Source organism: Aotus nancymaae, unplaced genomic scaffold, assembly GCF_030222135.1.
Source record: "Aotus nancymaae isolate 86718 unplaced genomic scaffold, 86718_ANA_hifiasm-v0.15.2.pri h1tg000079l, whole genome shotgun sequence".
In the NCBI taxonomy this organism is placed as follows: Eukaryota; Metazoa; Chordata; class Mammalia; order Primates; family Aotidae; genus Aotus; species Aotus nancymaae.
Window position 1 is genome coordinate 14155908 of NW_026988494.1, and position 21005 is coordinate 14176912.

General features: G+C 34.4%; 1 protein-coding gene across 5 annotated transcripts in view; it reads left to right on the plus strand.

Annotated features, from left to right (window-relative positions):
* Positions 1-21005, plus strand: part of TUSC3 (tumor suppressor candidate 3) — a 303958-nt gene that overhangs the window by 193359 nt on the left and 89594 nt on the right. Inside the window, exons 8-10 of one of the 5 annotated variants that reach the window (XM_064368757.1) lie at positions 6003-6077; positions 10747-10837; positions 19790-19854. In XM_064368757.1, coding sequence (XP_064224827.1) covers positions 6003-6077; positions 10747-10837; positions 19790-19808 — 185 coding nt within the window. In that variant the 3' untranslated portion in view covers positions 19809-19854. Of the gene's footprint in view, positions 1-6002; positions 6078-10746; positions 10838-13924; positions 14064-19789; positions 19855-21005 lie in introns of those variants that run through there. The other 4 variants (XM_064368756.1, XM_064368761.1, XM_064368758.1 and 1 more) reach the window with 4 other exon arrangements.

Below are 21005 nucleotides of genomic sequence, written 5' to 3' on the forward strand. Positions count from 1 at the left end.
TCAATTTAATGACCAAAAAGAATCTTTTTGGTCAGAAGTAGAATCTTAGATTTGTAGGGTCTTTCATTAATCATTCATTCAGCCTTCCAGCTAATGAAAGAAATGCCACATAAGAACACTGAGAGATGATCATCTATGTCTTCCTCTGTATAAAAATTAAGATTTTTATGTTACAAATGTGATTTTCCCCAAATAAGTATTATGTAGTCTTTTTTCAGTCAAAAATGTTTTAGTTAATACAATGAAATTTAAGCTGAACAATTCTCGACTCTTAAAGGCCTTTAGTTAAAAAAAAAAAAAAATCTATCTTTAAATAATAGGGACAGTTAGCTAGCTTAAAGCCATTTTAGTGTAATTCATATGTCTTAATTACAGCCATCAGATTTTTTTTTTTTTTTTTTGGAGACGGAGTCTCACTCTTGTTACCCAGGCTGGAGTGCAATGGCGCGATCTCGGCTCACCGCAACCTCCGCCTCCTGGGTTGAGGCAATTCTCCTGCCTCAGCCTCCTGAGTAGCTGGGATTACAGGCATGCGCCACCGTGCCCAGCTAATTTTTTTGTATTAGTAGAGACGGGGTTTCACACAGCCATCAGATTTTAAAAAGGCTTACTAGCTCATTTCTTGTTAAAGGTTAGAAAACTCACTTTTGCAAGAAACATTCTGAGGAAGAGATCGTATTTATTTACTGACCCTGCTGATTTCTAACAAAAACATTTTACCTTGAGGGTGTATATAACCAAGGTCTATTAATCTCTTTGCTTTAAAATTCCTACTTTAAGGTTGTGTGCACAAATATTCAGTAAATTCTTGCATTAAAAAAAAAAATTCAAGTAAGAATGAAGCTAAATTCCAGTCAGACATAATAGTACACAGTTTTATGACACCACCTTAGAACCTTTACAACAGGGGTTGGCAAACTAGGACCAGTGCAGGCCCAATCCAACCTGTCTGCTATTTTTGGAAATAAAGTTTTATTGGATCAGAGAGAAGCCTATTCATTTATGTATTTCTATGACTACTTTTGCACTACGACAACAGAGCTGAGTAATAGCAACAGACACATTATGACTTGCATAGCTGAAAATATTTACTTTGTAACCCTCTACTGAAAAACTTAGCCAATTTCTGCTCTGTAGGCTGTGGTCAATAAAGAAAACAAAAATTCACAATTTTATTAACCCACCCATGAACAGTTACTGTTTTGTTTTGTTTTTGAGATGGAGTCTTGCTGATTCTTTCAGGCTGGAGTGCAGTGGTGTGATCTCAGCTCACTGTAACCTCCCCCTCCTGGGTTCAAGTGATTCTCCTGCCTCAGCCTCCCAAGTAGCTGAGATTACATGTGCATGCTGCCATGCCTGGCTAATTTTTGTATTTTTAGTAGAGACAGGGTTGCAGCATCTTGGCCAGGCTGGCCTTGAACTCCTGACCTCATGATCCACTCATCTCAGCCTCCCAAAATGTTGAGATTACGGGCATGAGCCATCACACCCAGCCCAGTTACTGTTTTTACCTTTTATTCCCTGCAATCATTTCTCTGCATTTGTTTTAAAGGAGTTGAGGTTTTGTACATACTTTTATACATACATATACAACTTTTCATTTGGTATGGTGAGAAAATTAATATATCTTGCTTTAAGAATTTTTGTCAACTTCATTTTATATGGCTACTTAACCTATCACAAAAATGTCCCATATGTTACAGTTGGACATTTACATTTTAATTTTTCACTATATAAAAGTATTCTAAATTAGATTTTTGTATGTATGTAAAGTTATTTTTAGTATTTTATATTTTTCCTTATTTGGGAATAGCTTTAGAGGAGTAGAGTTCATGGCATACTTCTGGCACATGCAATTCATGATAATTGATGATTTGCTGAGGTTTTTGACATGTTGAAACCTTAAAACTTTTGTTAGACTTGGGGTTTCTGTTATCTTTCTGCCTTATAATTGGGAGTTTGCATGTTTTTTAAATCATATAATTTGAAAAATGCTACACTGTTACTGCATTTGCTCCCAACAAAAATGGTAAATTATAACAATGTGATTTAAAGCAGTATGAAACATAAGTGATGTAAAGGTAAAATCACAATCTAGATAGACATGTTTGATATGGCAATTTTGTGAGTAATTTGCAAACTTATTTGTAAAAACTGGAATATGTTTATGGAGTAGTAAAAGATATTTGAATGTTCTGCACTTTCTAAAAAAAGATTTTTATGCTTAGCATAAAGATATTTCGTGCTGAAATCAGGCTACCAATTATGTTCTTTGCCCAACACTTGTTATCATTTTTATCTAATCCTAATATCTTACTTCATTACTTTTGTGCTTTTTTGCTTTGCATCTTTCATTCTGTAGTTTTGTGACTTTGAGCTAGTTGTTTAAACTTCTCTGGACTTCAGTTTCCTTATTTGTAAACAGATGATAATATGTACATCAAAGAGTTGTTGGTACTGGGTAAGACTGTGAACAAAACAAAGTTCTTGCTCTTTTGGAGCTAAAATTGTAGTGCCAGAAGGAAGACAATAAGTAAATTTAAAAAAGTATATAATCTGCAATTTCTTTAAAAAACCATGTTATAGGGAAAAAAATCAGAATAAAGGTGAGATGAGGCTTCTCTGACAAGATTGCATTTGAATAGAGACCCAGTAGAAGTGAGGGAGTAAATTACATGGGCATCCCAGGAAAAAGTACTTCAGGCAGTGGGAATAACAAGTTCACTGATCTCCTGATTACCCAGATTGCTTTGAAGGTATTAGAAGAAAAGGCCAGAGAACCTTTTTAAGACCTAGAAGGAGGATTTAAGAAACAACCACTAAAACTCATAATGGAAAAGATGAATAAATTTGGCCACATTAAAATTAGAGCTTTCTACGTGACAAAACAATTTAAAACACAAACTATAAAGTAGGAGAGTCAGTATACAGTACTTCAGGTAATTCGTATCTACACAAAAAAAAATGTCCTCCAAGCTAATAAAATAAAGCAACTGTGCTTTTGGAACAAGGGGGAACAAAAGGGGGTAGTGTACTGAAGATTAAACCAAAAAAAGCAGAATTAACATATCAAAAGATGCTTAGAACCAAGTGGGGAGCTATTGATACAAGTTTTTTCCTTACCAGTTTGATAAAAATAATTTGGCAGTATTGTGTTAGTGAAATTAAGAAAAATGGAAACTTTTACATAGCTGATTTGAGAGAACAGTATGATTGTACCTAACAACTTTGAAAATACACTTACCGAACCTCTCAAAAATTCCACTTCAGGTTATAAACCATAGAGAAAATATTGCACATGTACTCTAGGAAACCTGTAAAAATAGATTCTTTGCAGGAATATTTCTAGTAGCAAGCATTTGGAAACAAATGTTATCTATAAGATAAAGCAATAAAATATGATATACTCTTAAATAAGTTTCTGTTACTACATTGAATTTAAGCAGTTGAAATGAGAAACAGGTTACTCATAGTTTTCAACATTGTAACAATACAGAAGGGGAGTAGTAAAAATGATACGAAGATACATTTATAGGGATTTGTTATACTTGGGTGACCAAATGTAGTGCCCAATAAAATACACTTTTCGCTTTTCTAATAACAATTTTATTTCTTTAAACACAAAAGTCTTTGTGTTTTACAGATATATATATTTGTGTACATGTGCGCTTGTGTATAAAATTTGACCCTAAGAACATATTAAAATATGGCTTTACTACTATTAAAACTGTCATACATTTTATTTTGTAAGCTTTATTTTCCCCAGTGATAGAAATACTGCCATTTCCCCCATGATTTATTAATGGAACTGAAGAAGCTGCTCAGCAGATGGAATCATTAAATGAATGTATGTTTTACTTTTAATATCTACAAAAATTCATCTTAAATGCCATTTATGTTTGGAATATTTAAGTGTCATAGTAGCTGGGCGTGGTGGTTCACAACTGTAATCCCAGCACTTTGGGAGACCAAGGCTGGCAGATCACTTGAGATCAGCAGTTCAAGACCAGCTTGGCCAACATGCTGAAACCCCATCTCTACTAAAATACAGAAATTATCTCGGTATGGTGGTGCGCTCCTGTAATTCCAGCCACTTAGGACACTGAGCGATGAGAATCGCTTTAACCCAGGAGGCAGAGGTTGCAGTGAGCCAAGATCATATCACTGCACTGCAGCCTGGGCTACAAAGTGAAACTCTCTCAAAAAATAAAAATAATAAAAAAGTCATAGTAAAATAATCTGCATTTCTGTTTGAATTGTCAGATTAAATATGTATATTTAAATGTGTAGATAAAAATTTTTACATGAATATAAAAGGTACTGCAGAAAAAATGATTAAAGGGGAAACTTTTAGTAACTCCTTGTTAAGGATTCAAATCAGTCACATCTGTCTGCTCCAGAAAACTGAGTTTTAAGCAGTAGAAATCTACACATGAACCGTTTTAGTGAAACAAGTTTTTAATTAATTTTATGTTATTAACAATGTCCAATGTTTATGGATTCGGGGTAATTTATACAAGTAGACGGTCTAAAACACTTTAAGAATGATGAATCTAATTTAAAGCCTATAGACTATCATACTGGTAATACCAAACAGTCATTATCTTAACAATATTCTTTACAGGCCACTGCTACAAGATTGAAACCCAGAAATTTCATAAAAATTTCAGTGTTTTTTAAGCTGTGTAGCACGGATCTCTAAAAGTTTAGTGCTAGCATATGGTATACATTACTTGTATACATTAGGCTTCCAAATATAGGTTGTTCATGATTTTGTTTTCCAGAAAGGGTTCCAATGGTAAAACAATTTGAAAAACATTTATATAGAGAGGTCATGGAAGCATAAATGCCTAACGAGAGAAATCAGGCATTTATTATTATTCAGAAGTTGGATAATATGGTCACGAAGACAGACTTGAATATGAACATTACAATTTATTAACAATCAGAATTTCAGTCATTTGGGTATAAAAACACGACTCAGAGAGGAAATGTTCTCTGCAAAATTTTCTCTGACCTCCTCCACTTGATCGTATAGACATTGCCCAATGTTATCCTTTGAGCTTTTGTTAGCGGTATCATCCTGCACAGGGGATTTACTGATGCTGTTTATACGCAAATAGCAGTAGAAATGAATACAAGGGAATCATAATGAAGTTAAGCAAATTGTAGAGTTCTGGCCTAGAATTGTTTTATTTTTCTCTTCAGTTTTTAATCTGTGAATCATTTGGGCAAAACACATAATATATTTTCAGAATTGATGAGTTCTAAATCTTAAGAGTAGACAATGTCAAAAATATTGTAAAACATGGCAAAGAATTTATGAAAATTTCCCATCATGTTCTTAATTCTAGCATTCTTCAGCATAGCATGAATATATCCATCCTGTTGCAAGCAGGTATTAAATACAAAAGTATTATTGTGATCTCATTCTTAAAGTATGAGTTAGCTGACTAGCTCAGGGTCCTGCTAGATTTATTAAATTATTTTATTAAAATATGCTTGTTTGCTTTTATAAGACTTTTTTAATTGTATACCCCCAGATTTTCCAGTGACATACCTGACCTTCATAAAGATTTCAACTAAACAAAATCGATGAAAATACGCGTTTAGGAAAAAGCTATGTACACACACACACACACACACAATGAAAATGAAATGTGTCACCATGTCTGTAAGCAGTGCATATCTTTATGTATAATGTGAAATAACTGGTTTTGAGAGTCCTTATAGTTTATATGTTCTGTGAAAATCCTGGAATTTAAGAGCCGTTAGATTTAGCCTCTCAGTATCTCGCAAATCGAAGTTTCAGTTTATAAATTTAAAAAATTAAGGCATATGTGCTTATACAAATGATGATTTTATGTTATATAAAGATAATTCATTGTATTTACCTTTGTGTGCATTTGTAATTTAACCATTTTGGAACATTGTGTTCAGATCCAGAAAAATTAATAGATTTTACTCATCTATTTCTACGGCTTCCTTGACAACTACTGCAGATGCTGCTATCACCATGGGGATGGTTCTTCTAAATGAAGCAGCAACTTCCAAAGGAGATGTTGGAAAAAGACGGAGTAAGTCTCTGTGTTGGCATTTTTGTAATTTCGTTTCAGTCTTAAGATTCATTTAAGTCAAATGGGAAATGCATCAAAGCCCTTTGTAAACATAAACTTTTTAAGAAAAGTTCTGGTTTGAAGAAGTTCAGATTTTTAACTTGCTTCTATTTCTGGGATGTGTTCATATACTTGAAAATGTATGTCTTCCAAAAGGGGACTGGGTAATTTTCTGTGGAATTGCATAGAAAGTGGAGCTGTCCTTCACCCTTGTCTGGGGTGCTCTAATCCATCCGTGCTGAAGCCATAGTCTTTGTTGTAATTCCATCCCGGACAGAGAGATGGAAAATTTCGTGGGCAGAATCTTCAGAGATTTTATTGGCATATAGCATTCCCTCTGCCACAAGAAGCAGGTACGCACTCAAAGCCTGATTCTGATGGAGCAGCTTTTGCATAGGTTTTCTACGCTGAGATATTACCTTACCACTTGTTCCAGAGCTTCCTTTAACATTTTTAAAAGGACATCTATTGATACAATCTTTTCCAGGCTCTTTGCCTTTTCCACTGATAAACCAAGATTTATACCTCTATCAAGTTTTCTAGCATTATGTTTTTAAGCAAGTTAATTCTGTTGTTTTTCTTTCATGGGACTGTTCCTCTCAGAGTTGTGGAAAAACATGTAGTTTTTGAGGAGTAAAGATTTTGCTAGCAAAAAGAAAAGAATACATAGGGAAAATAAGCTCTGAGGAGCATAGGTTAAAAAAGGACAGTTGATGTTTCCTGTCAGAGACCCTTTTATAATTAATATCAAGTCCCTGTATGATTTGATATGTCCACAAACCTATAATTTTCTCACTGTCCTTTGCATATCTGAACTCTCTTTAAAACTCACAATTTGTGTATGACCAACATAGGTGTCTGAAAAAGACTACTGATTAAGATATTTAAAAGTCAGACTTAGTTTATGGGTTTTTAGCTAGTGCGACATGTATGTAAACAAATCATAGTGCTCTCTGAATACTTAGAAGTCTCAAGGGTTGAAATATTTTTTATGTAATATACAGTTTAGATTGCCCTCTTTTCCTATGGTATTGTCTATACATTGTTTTAAAGAAACGACAAAAGAAATGAGCACATTACTTTGTTTATGTAATTGAGTTGAATTTTATTTTTTTATCTTTTGAATTAACATTATGATATTTTTGGGATTGACAAAGTATGCCTATGAGAACATACTCTTTTAATAATTTCAACTTTTATTTTAGATTTGGGGGTAAATGTATAGGTTTGTTACATGGGTATGTTGGATGATGCTGAGGTTTGCGTATGGATCCCATCACCCAAGTAGTGAGCATAGTACCCAATAGGTGTTGTACACTGAGAGACTCCCTCCATCCCCACTCCAGTCGTGTCTGTTCTCATCTTTATGTTCACATGTATGTAATGTTTAGCTCCCACTTACAAGTGAGAACATGTGGTATTGGGTTTTCTGTTTGTGTTACTTTACTTAGGATTATGGCCTCCAGCTGCATTAATGTTGATTGTAAAGGACATGATATTGTTCTTTTTTTATGGCTGCATAGTATTCCGTGGTGCATATATACATTTTCTTTATCTAATCCATCATTGATGTGGTATATATGTAGTTGATTCCATGTATTTGCTGTTGTGCATAGGGCTGCAGTGAACATAGCGTGCGTATGTCTTTATAGTAGAATTATTTATTTTTCTTTGGGTTTACACCCAGTAAGAGAATTCCTGGGTTGAAGATAGCTCTGTCTTAAGTTTTTTGAGGAATCTTGAAACTGCTTTCTGCAGTAGCTGCTCTAATTTACATTCCCGCCAACAGTGTGTAAATATTCCTTGTTCTCCCCTTCCTCACCAGTATCTGTTGTTTGACTCTTTAATCATAGACATTCCAACTGGTATGAGATAGTATCTCATTTTGGTTTTGATTTGCATTTCTCTGCTGAGTAGTGATAATGAACATTTTTTTCATGTTTATTGGCCACTTGTATGTCTTTTAAGAAACACCTGTTCATGTGCTTTTTCCACTTTTTATTGGGGTTGCTTTTTGCTTGTGGATTTAAGTTCCCTGTAGATTTTGGATGCTAGATGTTTGTCAGATGCATAGCTAGCAAACATTTTCTCTCATTCTGTGGGTTGTGTATTCTGTCTAGTTATTTTGTTGTGCAGAGGCGCGTTAATCAGTCCCATTTGCTGATTTGTGTTTGCGATTGCTTTTGGAAACTTAATAAACTTGTTTGCCAAGGTCAGCATTGAAAAGGCTATTTCCTACATTTTAAACTTTTAGGCCTTTTATTTAAGTCTTTAATGCATCTTAATTTTTATATATGGTGAATGGTAGGGGCCCAGTTTCATTCTCATGCCTATGGCTAGCCAGTTGTCCCAGCAGCATTTATGGAATAGGGAATCCTTTCCCCACTGCTTTTGGCTGGTTGGTTGACGATCAGATGATTGTGGGTGTGTAGCTTTATTACTCGGTTCTCTATTCTGTTCCATTGGTCTATGTGGAGGACATAGTCTTAATTTTATGTTTATCTTATGGCCTGTCTTATAAAGGTACATAATAGTAAGAAATGTGTAGAAATTTTTAAATCTTACGTTTATTATGATAATATGATACTGAATTAAATCACTATTTCCAACTTCCCTCTTTGTAGATGTTTCCGTAACTCCAGCTCCCACCCACCCCCAAATTGTTTATTCATGTTGTATATGTGTATGAGAACGAGCTGGAAAATATGTGTAAAAATTTTTAAACTATTCCTTTTTGATGTGATTTTGGTTTTGATGAGGCACAACTACTATGATTAGTATTTCCCAGGTTCAGGATGCTTCCATTTCATCATGGCATTTTCTTTTCACAGGTGTAGTATCTCATATGGCTGCCATGGTTCCTTTAATAATTACTAACCCCTCACTACACTCAGTTCTCCTTTCCCATAAGCAAGTTCTTGAGTAGCATTATTTTATCCCACTGCATAGCATCAAGTAAGTATCTTCCATCTTACTTGATCCCATATTTTGAGCCTCATTTCCCATAAAGCAGAACCCAGTGGGGCTACTAAAAAGGAACAAAGGGAATGAAGAGAGTGCTCCATTCTTCTTCTGAAAAATAAAAAAAGGAGATATATGGAAAAGAAAGGAATGTTAGATAAAATGCCAGCTTTGGGGAGGTATAAATTATTTTGTAATTAATTATAGGTTTAATAAGATTGCAAGGTCGTTAATATGTTGTATCTAGGTCCTGGTGTCTGTCATACGAGGATATTCTATAATTTTCAAAAAAATGTTTTTTATTTTGTAATATTCACAAACTCATTTTTTGCTTTATTTTCTGCCAATATTATTTGAAGTTCAGCTGCATGAGTGTTGTCTGAAATGAAATGTCAGAGTCTACACTTGGATGCTATTAAATGCTTATCATGTTTCACAATTTATATTAAAAACCTGGAAGATTATATTCCTGCATAGTTGCGTAAAAACTGACATATTTGCAGACCATATTTTGACAAAGCCATACCTTACGTACTTACTCCATGATTTCCAGAACTGCAGTCAAACTTGGTTTCATTTGTATGTTTGCAAAAAATTTTTTTAAATCGTATTATGGAATCATATAGATCTGTTTGATTTTCCTTATTTTCTTCTGCTGTTAGTGTTTTTAATCTTTTTTACAAATAATTTCAAATATTGTTCAAATTGTGTAGTATTCTCTGAAATGAATAAAAGGTATATTGTGCAAATTATAAAAGATGTTTAGATATTTCTTAAGACATTAAGTATATTTGCCTTCTTTTACTCTAAATGTAAGCTCATTTAAGCATTTCAATTTTATATGTTTAGATTTATTTTACTAATAATTGACTTGAATTATTTAACTACATATTCAAAATATATATGCAAAAGAAACATTACTCATCTACTTTAGAGTAAAATCTTCTTAATCATAATAAAGAGGAAATGAGAAAATTAAAAAGTACTTTTCCTGTTGTCAGCTTTCCTGCCACAGGAATATTGAAAACCTAGACCACGGCATATTGGACTGTAACATATGTTCCCTGTTTCTTTTTCTAAGACTCACAACATTTTGCCACTATTATCTGCTATTGAGGGGGTTTTCTCCCCCCGGCTCTCACTTTGACCATATTTTCTCTCTGCAAGTTTTTATTCCTAGCCTTTTGTACATTAGGATGAACTCTTTCTATAACATACTCTTACTGAGGCAACACTAACTGAAAACCTAAAATTACTGCATAGCATTTGAAAAGATTTAAATTATATTAACTATTCTAATAAATGCAAATGTTCCTGCTAATATAGCCAATGCTTCATAATGCAAGGGCCAATAATCTTGTGTGTGGTTTATAACATGTTTTGTTTTGATCACTCTGGGGCATGTTAGTACCTGTAGGAACTCTGTATGAGAAGAAAACCTCCATAAGACTTAGATCAGTCAATTTTGTTGTTTTCATACCCCAAATAGTACATTTTCATTGAGAAGAATGAACACATTGTATTGTGGATAATCTGGTTTGTTGTACCTGTATGTGGCATGAAGTATTAAATGTAAGTATACTATAATTGAATGCATTTAAAACTATAAACAATTGGGGTTTCATTTGCATATTTTTAGACACTAATGGTATTTTCTGTCTGTTTCTAGTAATTTGCCTAGTGGGATTGGGCCTGGTGGTCTTCTTCTTCAGTTTTCTACTTTCAATATTTCGTTCCAAGTACCACGGCTATCCTTACAGGTAATATCTTTATACTAACATGAATGTTTTTATTCTTACCTAACAGAACAGAATTTTAGTGGTTAATATATAGTTAAGGATTAATGTCAAGTAGCTTACTTACTTGGTGTGTGATTTTTAAATTCTGTTAAGTTTTTGAGCACCTGCCATGTGTTCAGCATGGTAAAACTATACCATGGAGATATAAGGCATAGTTCTTGTTCCCCGACAGGTATAGTTTCTTTTTAGACACTCATATTTTCATATGTACATATAAATATTGAAGTTCAAGCTCATTTTGAGGACTTAAAAATTTTTTCTTCCCTTAGTTTGTCTAATTATGATTTTGACTTTATTTGCAAGATTGTTTTGTCATATAATCCAGTGTTTACTGTCTGATAAACTTTGTATTTTAAATTCTACAACATTTTCACTTTGCAAAGTAAGATCTAACATGAAAGGGAAAAATTAAATGATAGAATAATCTCTGGTCACTAAAATCACTGTAACAAGTAAATTGTCATAATTGGAGATGAAAAGATATTGAAAATTCAAAGACCATATTATTACCAAACTATACTTTCACTAAAGCACACTACATTAGATGTGCCAGATTACAGTTGTTCAGTTTATGAATTAGGCATATATTCATTCTTGTGCTTTTTCCTCCCTCAAGTTTTCTTAAATAACTGCTTCGTTTTCTCTTGTCTTGGGAGTCCTTCTTTTAGCTTAGCTCGTCTTTCTCTAATGAGCAGAAGCTCTGTATTTCCTTTTTCAGAGATTTTGAGGATTCTGCTTAGGTAGTATAACCAGTGCTATGTTGATAGAAAATAAAAGCTCCTCATAGCCTACATTTCTTCCACCTATGAACAGTGGACATTTTTAGAACGTTTCTACACCAATCATAGCAATAATATATAGCTTAATCAGGAACAAAACTAATCCCATAGAAGTGAGATTGGACTATGGGATAATAATAATAGAAGAATAAGACTCTTCAGTGCCATCTCTCTATTTTCATATATGGCCAGAAGCACATTTCCAATTTTCAGATATACTAAGGGAATGGAAGAAATGTGGGTATCAGATTTAACTTGTAGGAACATGGCCTGACACCCTGCCTGCAGTGTAAATTTTTACAAGTATCAGTTCTGAGGGTAGCAAGAGTTATGAGAGAGGCAAGCAGAGTCTTCAGTTTTTTCATTCTATTCTTGACATTAGTTAGCCAGCCAGTTTTCATTTGGATGATGTGAAATAAATGAATCAAATCCAAGAATAAGTAATACCCCATAAAGATGAAGTTTCTTTTTTTTTTTTTTATTTTGCCCTGCTCTAGGAAGGAGAATTGTGGTTCTGTATGATTGGTACTCAGTTTAACATGTCTTATATACTGGAAGCTGTAAATGAAGAAAAATAAAAATACTCTGTATCTAGGATGCCAAAACACTTAAAAATTAATCCATTTTTATGAATAGCACTTAAAATATCAAAGGCAATGTATCTCTTTTTATAAAATGATAAACTGTATAGTAAGTTATATTGTGAGATTCTTAAGTTCTGTTTAGTTGACAGGGGTAAAAGGCAAATTCTAACTTTCCTTATATATCAGAGCACGTAATGATACCAGAATATCATTTCCTGAGTCTGCAATATAATGACTAGAAAAAGTGGGAAAAAGTAAGTAAGTTTTACTAGTTTTTTATAATGTTACATTTGACAGCACTATTTTTGTTACGATATGAAGAGTTTTCAATTTTGTATTTTTTTTTCCAAGTAATAGTCATTTAGTATAATAAGTCTCCAGTGCTCTGGGTTTTTGTTGTTTTTAACCAAGGTTGGACATAGAAACTACCTGGGAAGAATTACTATTCAGATCTATGCGGCCAAGGATACGTATTTTGAAATATTTCAAAATACGTATCCTTGGCCGCATAGATCTGAATAGTAAATACGTCTGAACCAGAGTACCTGCCTCTAATTTTATTTCTGTGTGAATATGGCATTTGAGCACTCTTTATTATGTAACCAGTCCCACACTCCTATCAACTCCCCACCAGCCTAACATGAGATAGATTTGCCTTCAGCAGGCCTCATAATGCTAGAAATATAGATGAAACTCTTGTAAGAAGTCAGAGATGGAAATTACGCCTTAGAGTGGTTTGTGAATATGAAATTTGACATAGGTAGATGAAAACCGGTATGAAGGAGCTGCCAAGAAATAGAATCAGAAGAGAGCCTATCAAAGAAGCTTGGGAAACCAGGTGTGCTAAACAGTGTGGCATGCAGTGTAGAGAAATGGCAGGCAGGCCTCTGGCTGCTGTAGCAGCTCTTCAGAGTGCTCCGTCATTTGCTGTGGTATCGTGTGGGTTTGCCAGATTGACCTAAGCAAGCTAAACAGAGTTTGGCTGCCCTGTTAGGCAATTTTAGATTCAAGTAGCCAAAAGGCAATCAGGCTATTTTAGATAATAGGAGGTTGATTGGAAAGATAGATATATGGAGAAGCAAGGTAGCCAATTAAAAACCTAGTTGCCACACAGCTAGATCTCACAGATGTTGGAAAAGTTCAGAAAATAGGTCATCCAGCAACAGAAATCCATTGCTTCAGACATATAACTCAATGACTAATCCCTTGCTACAGTTCTTCCACTATTATTACTGAATAATTTCCTTATACTGTTCTCTTCAGCTAATTGGACCCTTCTCTGTCCCTTTGGCTCCTACCCATGCTACTGGTCTCTCTCACTCTCTCAACATGATTTTGTGAATTTTGTTGTCTAAGAGGAAGAGAATGATTGGCTACGTTTTTTACTCCCCAATAGGAGGTGTCTGATTTAAGTAGAACTTCCAGGCCAGTCCACCTCACGTGCCATAGTCCATCTTCTGGACTCCTTGAAGGTATCGCCCTCACCACTTTGTGTTGGAGCTATTCAAAGAGCCCACTGAATGTAAATTAATTACCTGTTTCTTAGGCACATCCAAAAGAAGTCAAATACAATGACAAACACCTATAAAATATAAAACCACCAAATATATGAACAGAGTAGTACTTAATTCAGCTCATGTATTTGGAAAAAAAGATGTGCCAGTTTTTTTTTTTTTTTTTGGCAGAGTCTCGCTTTCTCACCCGGGCTGGAGTGCAGTGGCGTGATCTCTGCTCATCGCAGCCTCTATCTCCCAGGTTCAAGCAGTTTTCCTGCATCAGCCTCCTGAGTAGCTGAGATTACAAGCGCCTACCCCCGTGCCTGGCCGATAGATTGTTGATCACAAGAGATGGTTTTCAAAACTCTGTGGCTTCTAAGTCCTACACCAAGTGCAACTTAATCAGAATCTCTGAGTGTGGGTTCTAAAATCAGGTGAATAGCTACCCAGGTACATTTTGATATAATCGTTTTATGAGTCAGTCTTAGGGAAGTGATAAAGGATTTCACAATTGCCTCTGAATTTTCAATTTGAGTTATTAAACATATGCTTTATAGACATGCCATGATGCTTGCTGTGAAGTACTTTGGAATAACAACATAAAATATCAAAAGCTAAATGATAGATCTGTAAGCTAAATGGCAGATCTGTTTTATGGAAATATTTTACAAGTGGGAAAGATCACTGGGTTTGAGTGAGAAAGGAAGACTCCAGAAGAAGGCTTGAAGTAGGCTAAAATTCAACAAAGCATTTAGACAAAGGAGAAAAGAGGGGCTGAGGGTATTTCATGGAAAGAAAGTAATAATATGTGTACAGAGAATTGGGGAGAGAAATGTGTTCATGGTATCTTTTGAGGATTATGAGTATGCTGCTATGGTGTGATAGCCTTAATATGTTCTGGACAATAATGAACATGTTTCTGGCTTAAAATCCATTAATAAATTATGCAGAAAGTGTATTTATGAATATTTATGAAAAGAAAGATATAGACTCAAAAGGAAATATTCTTAACCAGTTTGGGTGAATTTTAGGGCAATTCTCTAATTCAAATTCTAGACATTTGCAAAACTAATAATTATTTTTCCAGATGAGATTTTGGGATTTTTTTTTTTCAGAACATCATAGTGTTTAGGAATTTTAGTCCTGGAAAGGATCATGGAGATCATATCATTGAAATTCATTTTACAGATGAGACCAAAAGAGTATATCTATTTAAAGACAGAAGCAGAAAAATCAAACTCTTAGCTCACTTGTCTCTCCTATGCCATATTTTGCGTAATCTGATTCGTGTATTCTCAGAAGTAGAAAATTATCCCAGAATCAAAGTTGAAAACAACACAAAGTCAAATGTACAGTCACTTCAAAAATCTGATAGCCAAAGCCTCTAAGAAAAAATGTTGACTAATTAGATGTTCAGCACCAAGGTAATAACTTCCTTTCTCTTGAACTTGGTACAAATACATGCCATGAAACAAAAGGAAATCCACAGAAAATGGACAGTGACAAACTCTACTTATTAAATAAAAATTTAAATAATATTTTTATATATTACTCTTTACTAATGAAAGCTGCTGTAGTTTACATAGATGTGATTCCCTTTTTATATTTTTTCTAATATTTTTATAATCTTTTCATCTGTCCTCAGATCATTTCTCAGATTTGTGCTTATCTTAATTTCATGACTTAATTATCCAGCTATTCTGTCCAATTTAAATAATCCCTCTAATTATATCTTCCCATATCACATTAAAGCTTTCTAATATGGCCCTTCAGCCCTTTTGAGAACTGTCATTTATCCATTTTTCTACATTCTATGGATATGCTGGTAAATTGTAAAGCACGCTTTCATAAATCCTTATGGCATGCATAACCCTTCTAGTATCATTCACACTTGAATGCTTTGGCTCTGTCATGACATCTACAGTATCCTTCTAAACCAATAAAATACAATTTACAGGGGAGGATTATGAACAACAACAACAAAAAGTTTTAATCCCTTTTGTTAGTCTAGGACCTATATATATGCTAAAGTTAACTTAGTAATAATATATTTTACTTTGGGTCTTGTTTTTATTCCATTGCATTATTTTCCTTTAAGTAAGCTTTTGTTGTCTTCTCAGTTGTTTTAAAAGCTCACTTGTGAATGATTAGGATAATTGCCTGAAAAACATCAAGAGCAAATGTTCCTAAAAGACTGCAGAGAGTATATACCAGAGATTTGGACACATCCTGAGCTAAATTCCAAAAACCTGACAGTACAGAGAAAGCATATACACATACATATTCAGTTAGTTAACTAAAGAAAGACCAACAGTGATGGCAAAAGCAAGTGTCAAAGAGGGAACAAATGAAGGAGAAGAAGAAATAATTGAGACTAGTTGAAAGGTGAGATGCTGATGAAGAAGAGAAAGGCCTTTCCCATTGAATTATCCTGTGATGAACATAGCACCACGTTGTTAAAGAATACTTTTGTATTCCTGGAACCATTTACCTGTGGCACCAGCATTATATGACATGTTTTAAAAACTGCTCACATCAGCTAAAGGCAGTGTCTAGAAAATGAGAGAATGAGATGCAGGAAAGAATCATTCTAGGAGGAGGAAAACCCCAAAACATATTCTAGAAGGTATTTCCTGACCTTGAGTACTTCTGCTAAGACATCTGTAGATGATGTCCATTTTCTAAGAACATAAGGCTGTACAATAGTGAATCATAAACTCTAGGGACCGAGAGCTGAACTACTCCAACCATCTAATACAGAAATACACTGAAGTAGGCTGACAAGAGGAGAAAAATTGTTTCTCAACCAAGACCGTATCCTTGACTTTCCCAATCTTAACATGAATACATGTTGCAGACATCAGCTGCAAGTACAGATGTACATTCTTCACAGTAGCTCTTGGGAAGCTTCCTACTTCTACTTTAGATCATACCTGTACTTGGGATAAGACTCTTGAGTTATCCTTTAGTGAAAATGCACATTGAACATAACACCTTCTACAATTTTTTTTTGTAAGAAGATCACCTTTACTAATGGGCTTTAGGCTCCAGTGCCAACACACTTGCTTGGGTGTTATGCCTCCACCTTTTGACCCTCGATGTCTTCATTTTGAATTTTTGTGAATTATAAACTGTTGTGCCACTGATACACAGGACTGTATCCATAATTATCTTTATGCACAAAACCATGATCATAATTATCTTTTTTTTTACATTCTCTCTTGACAGTTTTGAATTTTATTTAAAATACAACCCTTAATTTCTTCTACATAAAGTGATCCTGTTGTGTTTATTCATTTTTAACCTTAAACCTCACAAAACCTTAAACACCTATGCCCTTTGTCATATATTTTCAGAACTTCATCTTGTTTTCAAAATTGTTATTTTCTTTGTTGATATATTTACTTGCTAAAGGGATAAAAATTGACTTTATTTTTCCTATATTCTTAAATCTTCTCTAAGGTTGACTCTTAACAATATACTTTACAGTATGAATCTGTTTCATGCCATTACTAAATTATCTCATATTGTCTTTTAAATTTAATGAGCAGACTTCCCTGATTGGAATCCCCAGTCTGCTTGTAACTACCTGTGTGACCTTGGGCAAGTTACTCAACTTTTGAAAACCTAAGTTTTCTCATTTATAAATGGAGATGATTTTTCATATGTCATTCAACTGTTATGAAGATTACATGAGAGAATGCTTATAAATCACTTAGCACATTGCCTGGTACACAGTACTAATTACTCAGTAAATGTTTGATGCTAATTATCATTAATTCTGATATAAATATTTAAATTCATTTTTATTTAATGTTTTGCTACAAAGTTTTTCTTTATGGTAAAGATTGAGTAGCTTTGTCTTATATTTGCATGATTCAGTTGAATGAAAAAAAGATGTTCCCTGATCCTTTTGATGAGTTTAATGGGGCTCCTGAGTCTCTTGAAATTGTCAGTGAAATAGCAGGGTTATTATGAATTTGATCTAATTACCATCTGAGCCATAGTTCAGAAAAGAGGAAATACTATTTCAGTAGTAGCACTGAATTCATTTTATATATTACATAAATATTAACTTAAGTGCTGGCCCCATTTTCTAAGGAGAGCAAAGTGCTAGCAGAGACATGATATTCTTCATCTATGGGTAACTACCTTATCAGTATTTTTCACTGCCACTCTGTACTCACAAAAGTTTTCTTTAGAAGATGTGTATAAAAATATCTAAGGCACATCAAGTCTTAGCTTTTGTAGGAAAATAACAAGAGACATTTCTAGTAATTCTATCACTTTGCTTCCTAACTGAAGTTCATTAGACTATGTCTTAGGGAGGTAGTATGATATAATGAAAAAATAACAGTAATTAGGAGAAGATGAGAGTTCAAGGTTGAGGTTTAATTCTGTGTATTAGCTAGAGCTCTAGCTCTGCATTTAAACAAATCTAGGTTAGAATCTTGGTTCTTCTTCTCAACTAACTTTGGGGCTTAGTTACTTGTCTCATTTTTCCACAACTCTAGTTACTTCTCTATCTTTTGTCAATATATTTAACTTGGTTAAGCATGTTTCTTAATTTGAAAACTTGGTATGATAAAACCTACCTCAGAATTTTATGAGGATAAGTTATAATCAATTTGTAGCCCCTGAAATATAGTAGGTTCTCAGTAAAGTATTCACTTTTACCTGTCTCCTCTTCACCTAGACTAGCCATTTTAGCAATTGATTATTCAGTAGTACTTTACTGCATTATGTTTTTCATTAATTACTCATTTGCAGTTGTTTCATATGTCTTTTTTTCTTCTAGACTATTACAAGTTATTTGTGTCTTTGATAAATACCTTTTATATATCTCCAAAGTGCTATGCACATAGTAGGTGCTCATCATATACTTGATAGTTGAATCTGTTTACTTGAAAACTCTATTCCTTGTCTACTTCCATTAAATGCAACTGGAACCATTAAAATAGAAATATGATGAAGATGACTGGCTTGCCACAGCTCCAAAAGATGCAGTTCATAGCAAATGACACCCCCTGGAGTTGTCAGATTATTCTTCCCAACTGAAGATGTGTGGAAAAAGTTATTTTTCAAACTTGAGCTCTAAAGAAAGATAACTATTGTGGCTGGGCATGGTACCTCAGGCCTCATGCCTAGCATTTTGGGAGGCTGAGGCAGGAGGATTGCTAGAGGCCAATAATTTGAGACCAGTCTGAGTAACATAGCAAGATGATGTTTCTACAAATAATTAAAAAATGTAGCCTGTCATGGTGGCACACACCTGTAGTTCTAGCTACTGGAGAAGCTGTGGCAGAAAGATCACTTGAGCCCAGGAGTTCAAGGCTGCAAGTGAGCTATGATTGTGCCACTACACTCCAGCCTGTGCAGCAGAGTGAGACCCTGTCTCTAAAAAAATTGTTTTTAAAAAAGAGGTATTACAGTCCCAATTCTGAGCTGGGTGATATCAAGTGAAAAACAGAATATATAAATTAGGCTTACAGTGGACACAAAGTGTCTTCCATTATCTTAAAAAGAAACTGATACTTCCTGCTGTCCTTGGTTATCTTGAGACGAACAACAAAAATGGAAGGATATTCAATATGGAAACATACAGAATAACAACTAAAAATGAAAAGCATTCATATAAATTTGGAGGTAAGTATGATGGTGAACAAGCACAGCAAGGCAAAAATTCCAGGAGGTAGAGTGTATAGCAATATTGCATTCATTTGTACATCTTAACCTTAAGCCATACAAATAGAAAAACAGTATCTAAATGGTGTGATGATCAGCCCATAGTACATATCATTGATGAGAATTTCACTGGTATTAACCTTTCTAATGATGAGTCCTAGCTTTGTAGAATGACTTATAAAAGGTCAAAGGATTTAGAGATGATTCAGAGAAAACCTGGCTTTCTGTAAAGGCACCATTGTCTGTCCCCTATCTAATCTAGATAAAGAATGTAGTGCTAAATCTTGTAATAATATTGTACAAATGGAAATTCAATCTTAAGGATTATTTTTTCCATATTGTTGTATTTCATTGTGGTGTATTGGAAAGTGATCTGGACTTTGAGTGAGAAGATGTGATTTGGACCATGGCACTTAAAAACTCTATAACCTCAGGCAAGTCTTTTAATCTTCTCTGAGCCTCAGTTTTCCTCATTTTTTCAAATATAAAGACTATAACATTTATCTCATGAGTAAGACAAGTTATAGTAAATTACTGTTTTACAAATGTAACATAACTGTGGGATTCTGTATTCCAGTTCTACATTATTATATTTATCTGCTACAGGGAAAACTCCTCAGACTTAAATTTCTACCAAAAGACTGACACGTGGAGTTAATCGTTTGACAGATGCAATCCTTCCACCCCAAACAAAATATATTTTCTTAACTTCTGTTTATTATCACTTAGGAAAAAAGGCAGTCAACAAGTATATTTAATTCTGCCTAGAAGAGTATAGCCAAACCTTTTTTCCCATTAACGTTTGTTATATAAGCCTTAATATTCAAAGGTAATAAAAAGTACAAGTCTGCCAGTTAACTTACTGAAAAATTTTTAAAAATCAGCATTTGTTAAATTCAAAAATGGTAGGCACTTTTATATATTTTTGCAGGAAATTCACAATCCAGTTTTTTGATTCTGCACTGCACATTCCACCCCTTCAAGCCCAGAGACCACAGGGTCTAGGCTAACACACACATCAAAAGCAGCTCTAGAGACATACTTCCATTGTGGTAATACAACTTTCTTACTCTGGCAGAAACTCCACACCATTCAGCAACCCACTGAAAGTAGGGAAGGAGTGGGAAGCTCCCGTGTTCCAGCCAAGTTCTGAAGTTGCTCTTCACCTGTTGCTTATCCCCTACATTCTAGTTTTGTTGTTCTTTTTCCCCCAGACTGACTATCCATGCTCCTGGTGATTCCTAATTGCTACATGTGGTTAATATATGTAGGTCTCTCTGTGCAGCCTGTATAGAGAACTGGCCTCAGCACTAGGAGACCGGGCAGCAATTGCCCCATGAAATGACAGATACAAAAAGCTTCCATTCCCAAAGATCTTTTCCTCCTGTCAATACAGGCCTAGATTTCTTAAGGCCTTTTTGGAAGACCACTTGTTTCAGACTCAGACTTTTCTGGGTTTAGTAATCTTCTGTTACAGAAAAGAGAGCCCCAGGACTTTTGCTAAAGAGGTCTGGCTAAGGGCCACAATGTAGTTCTCACTAGCATTCCCATAGAACATATGTGAATGTAGAGTAAGGATTAAAAA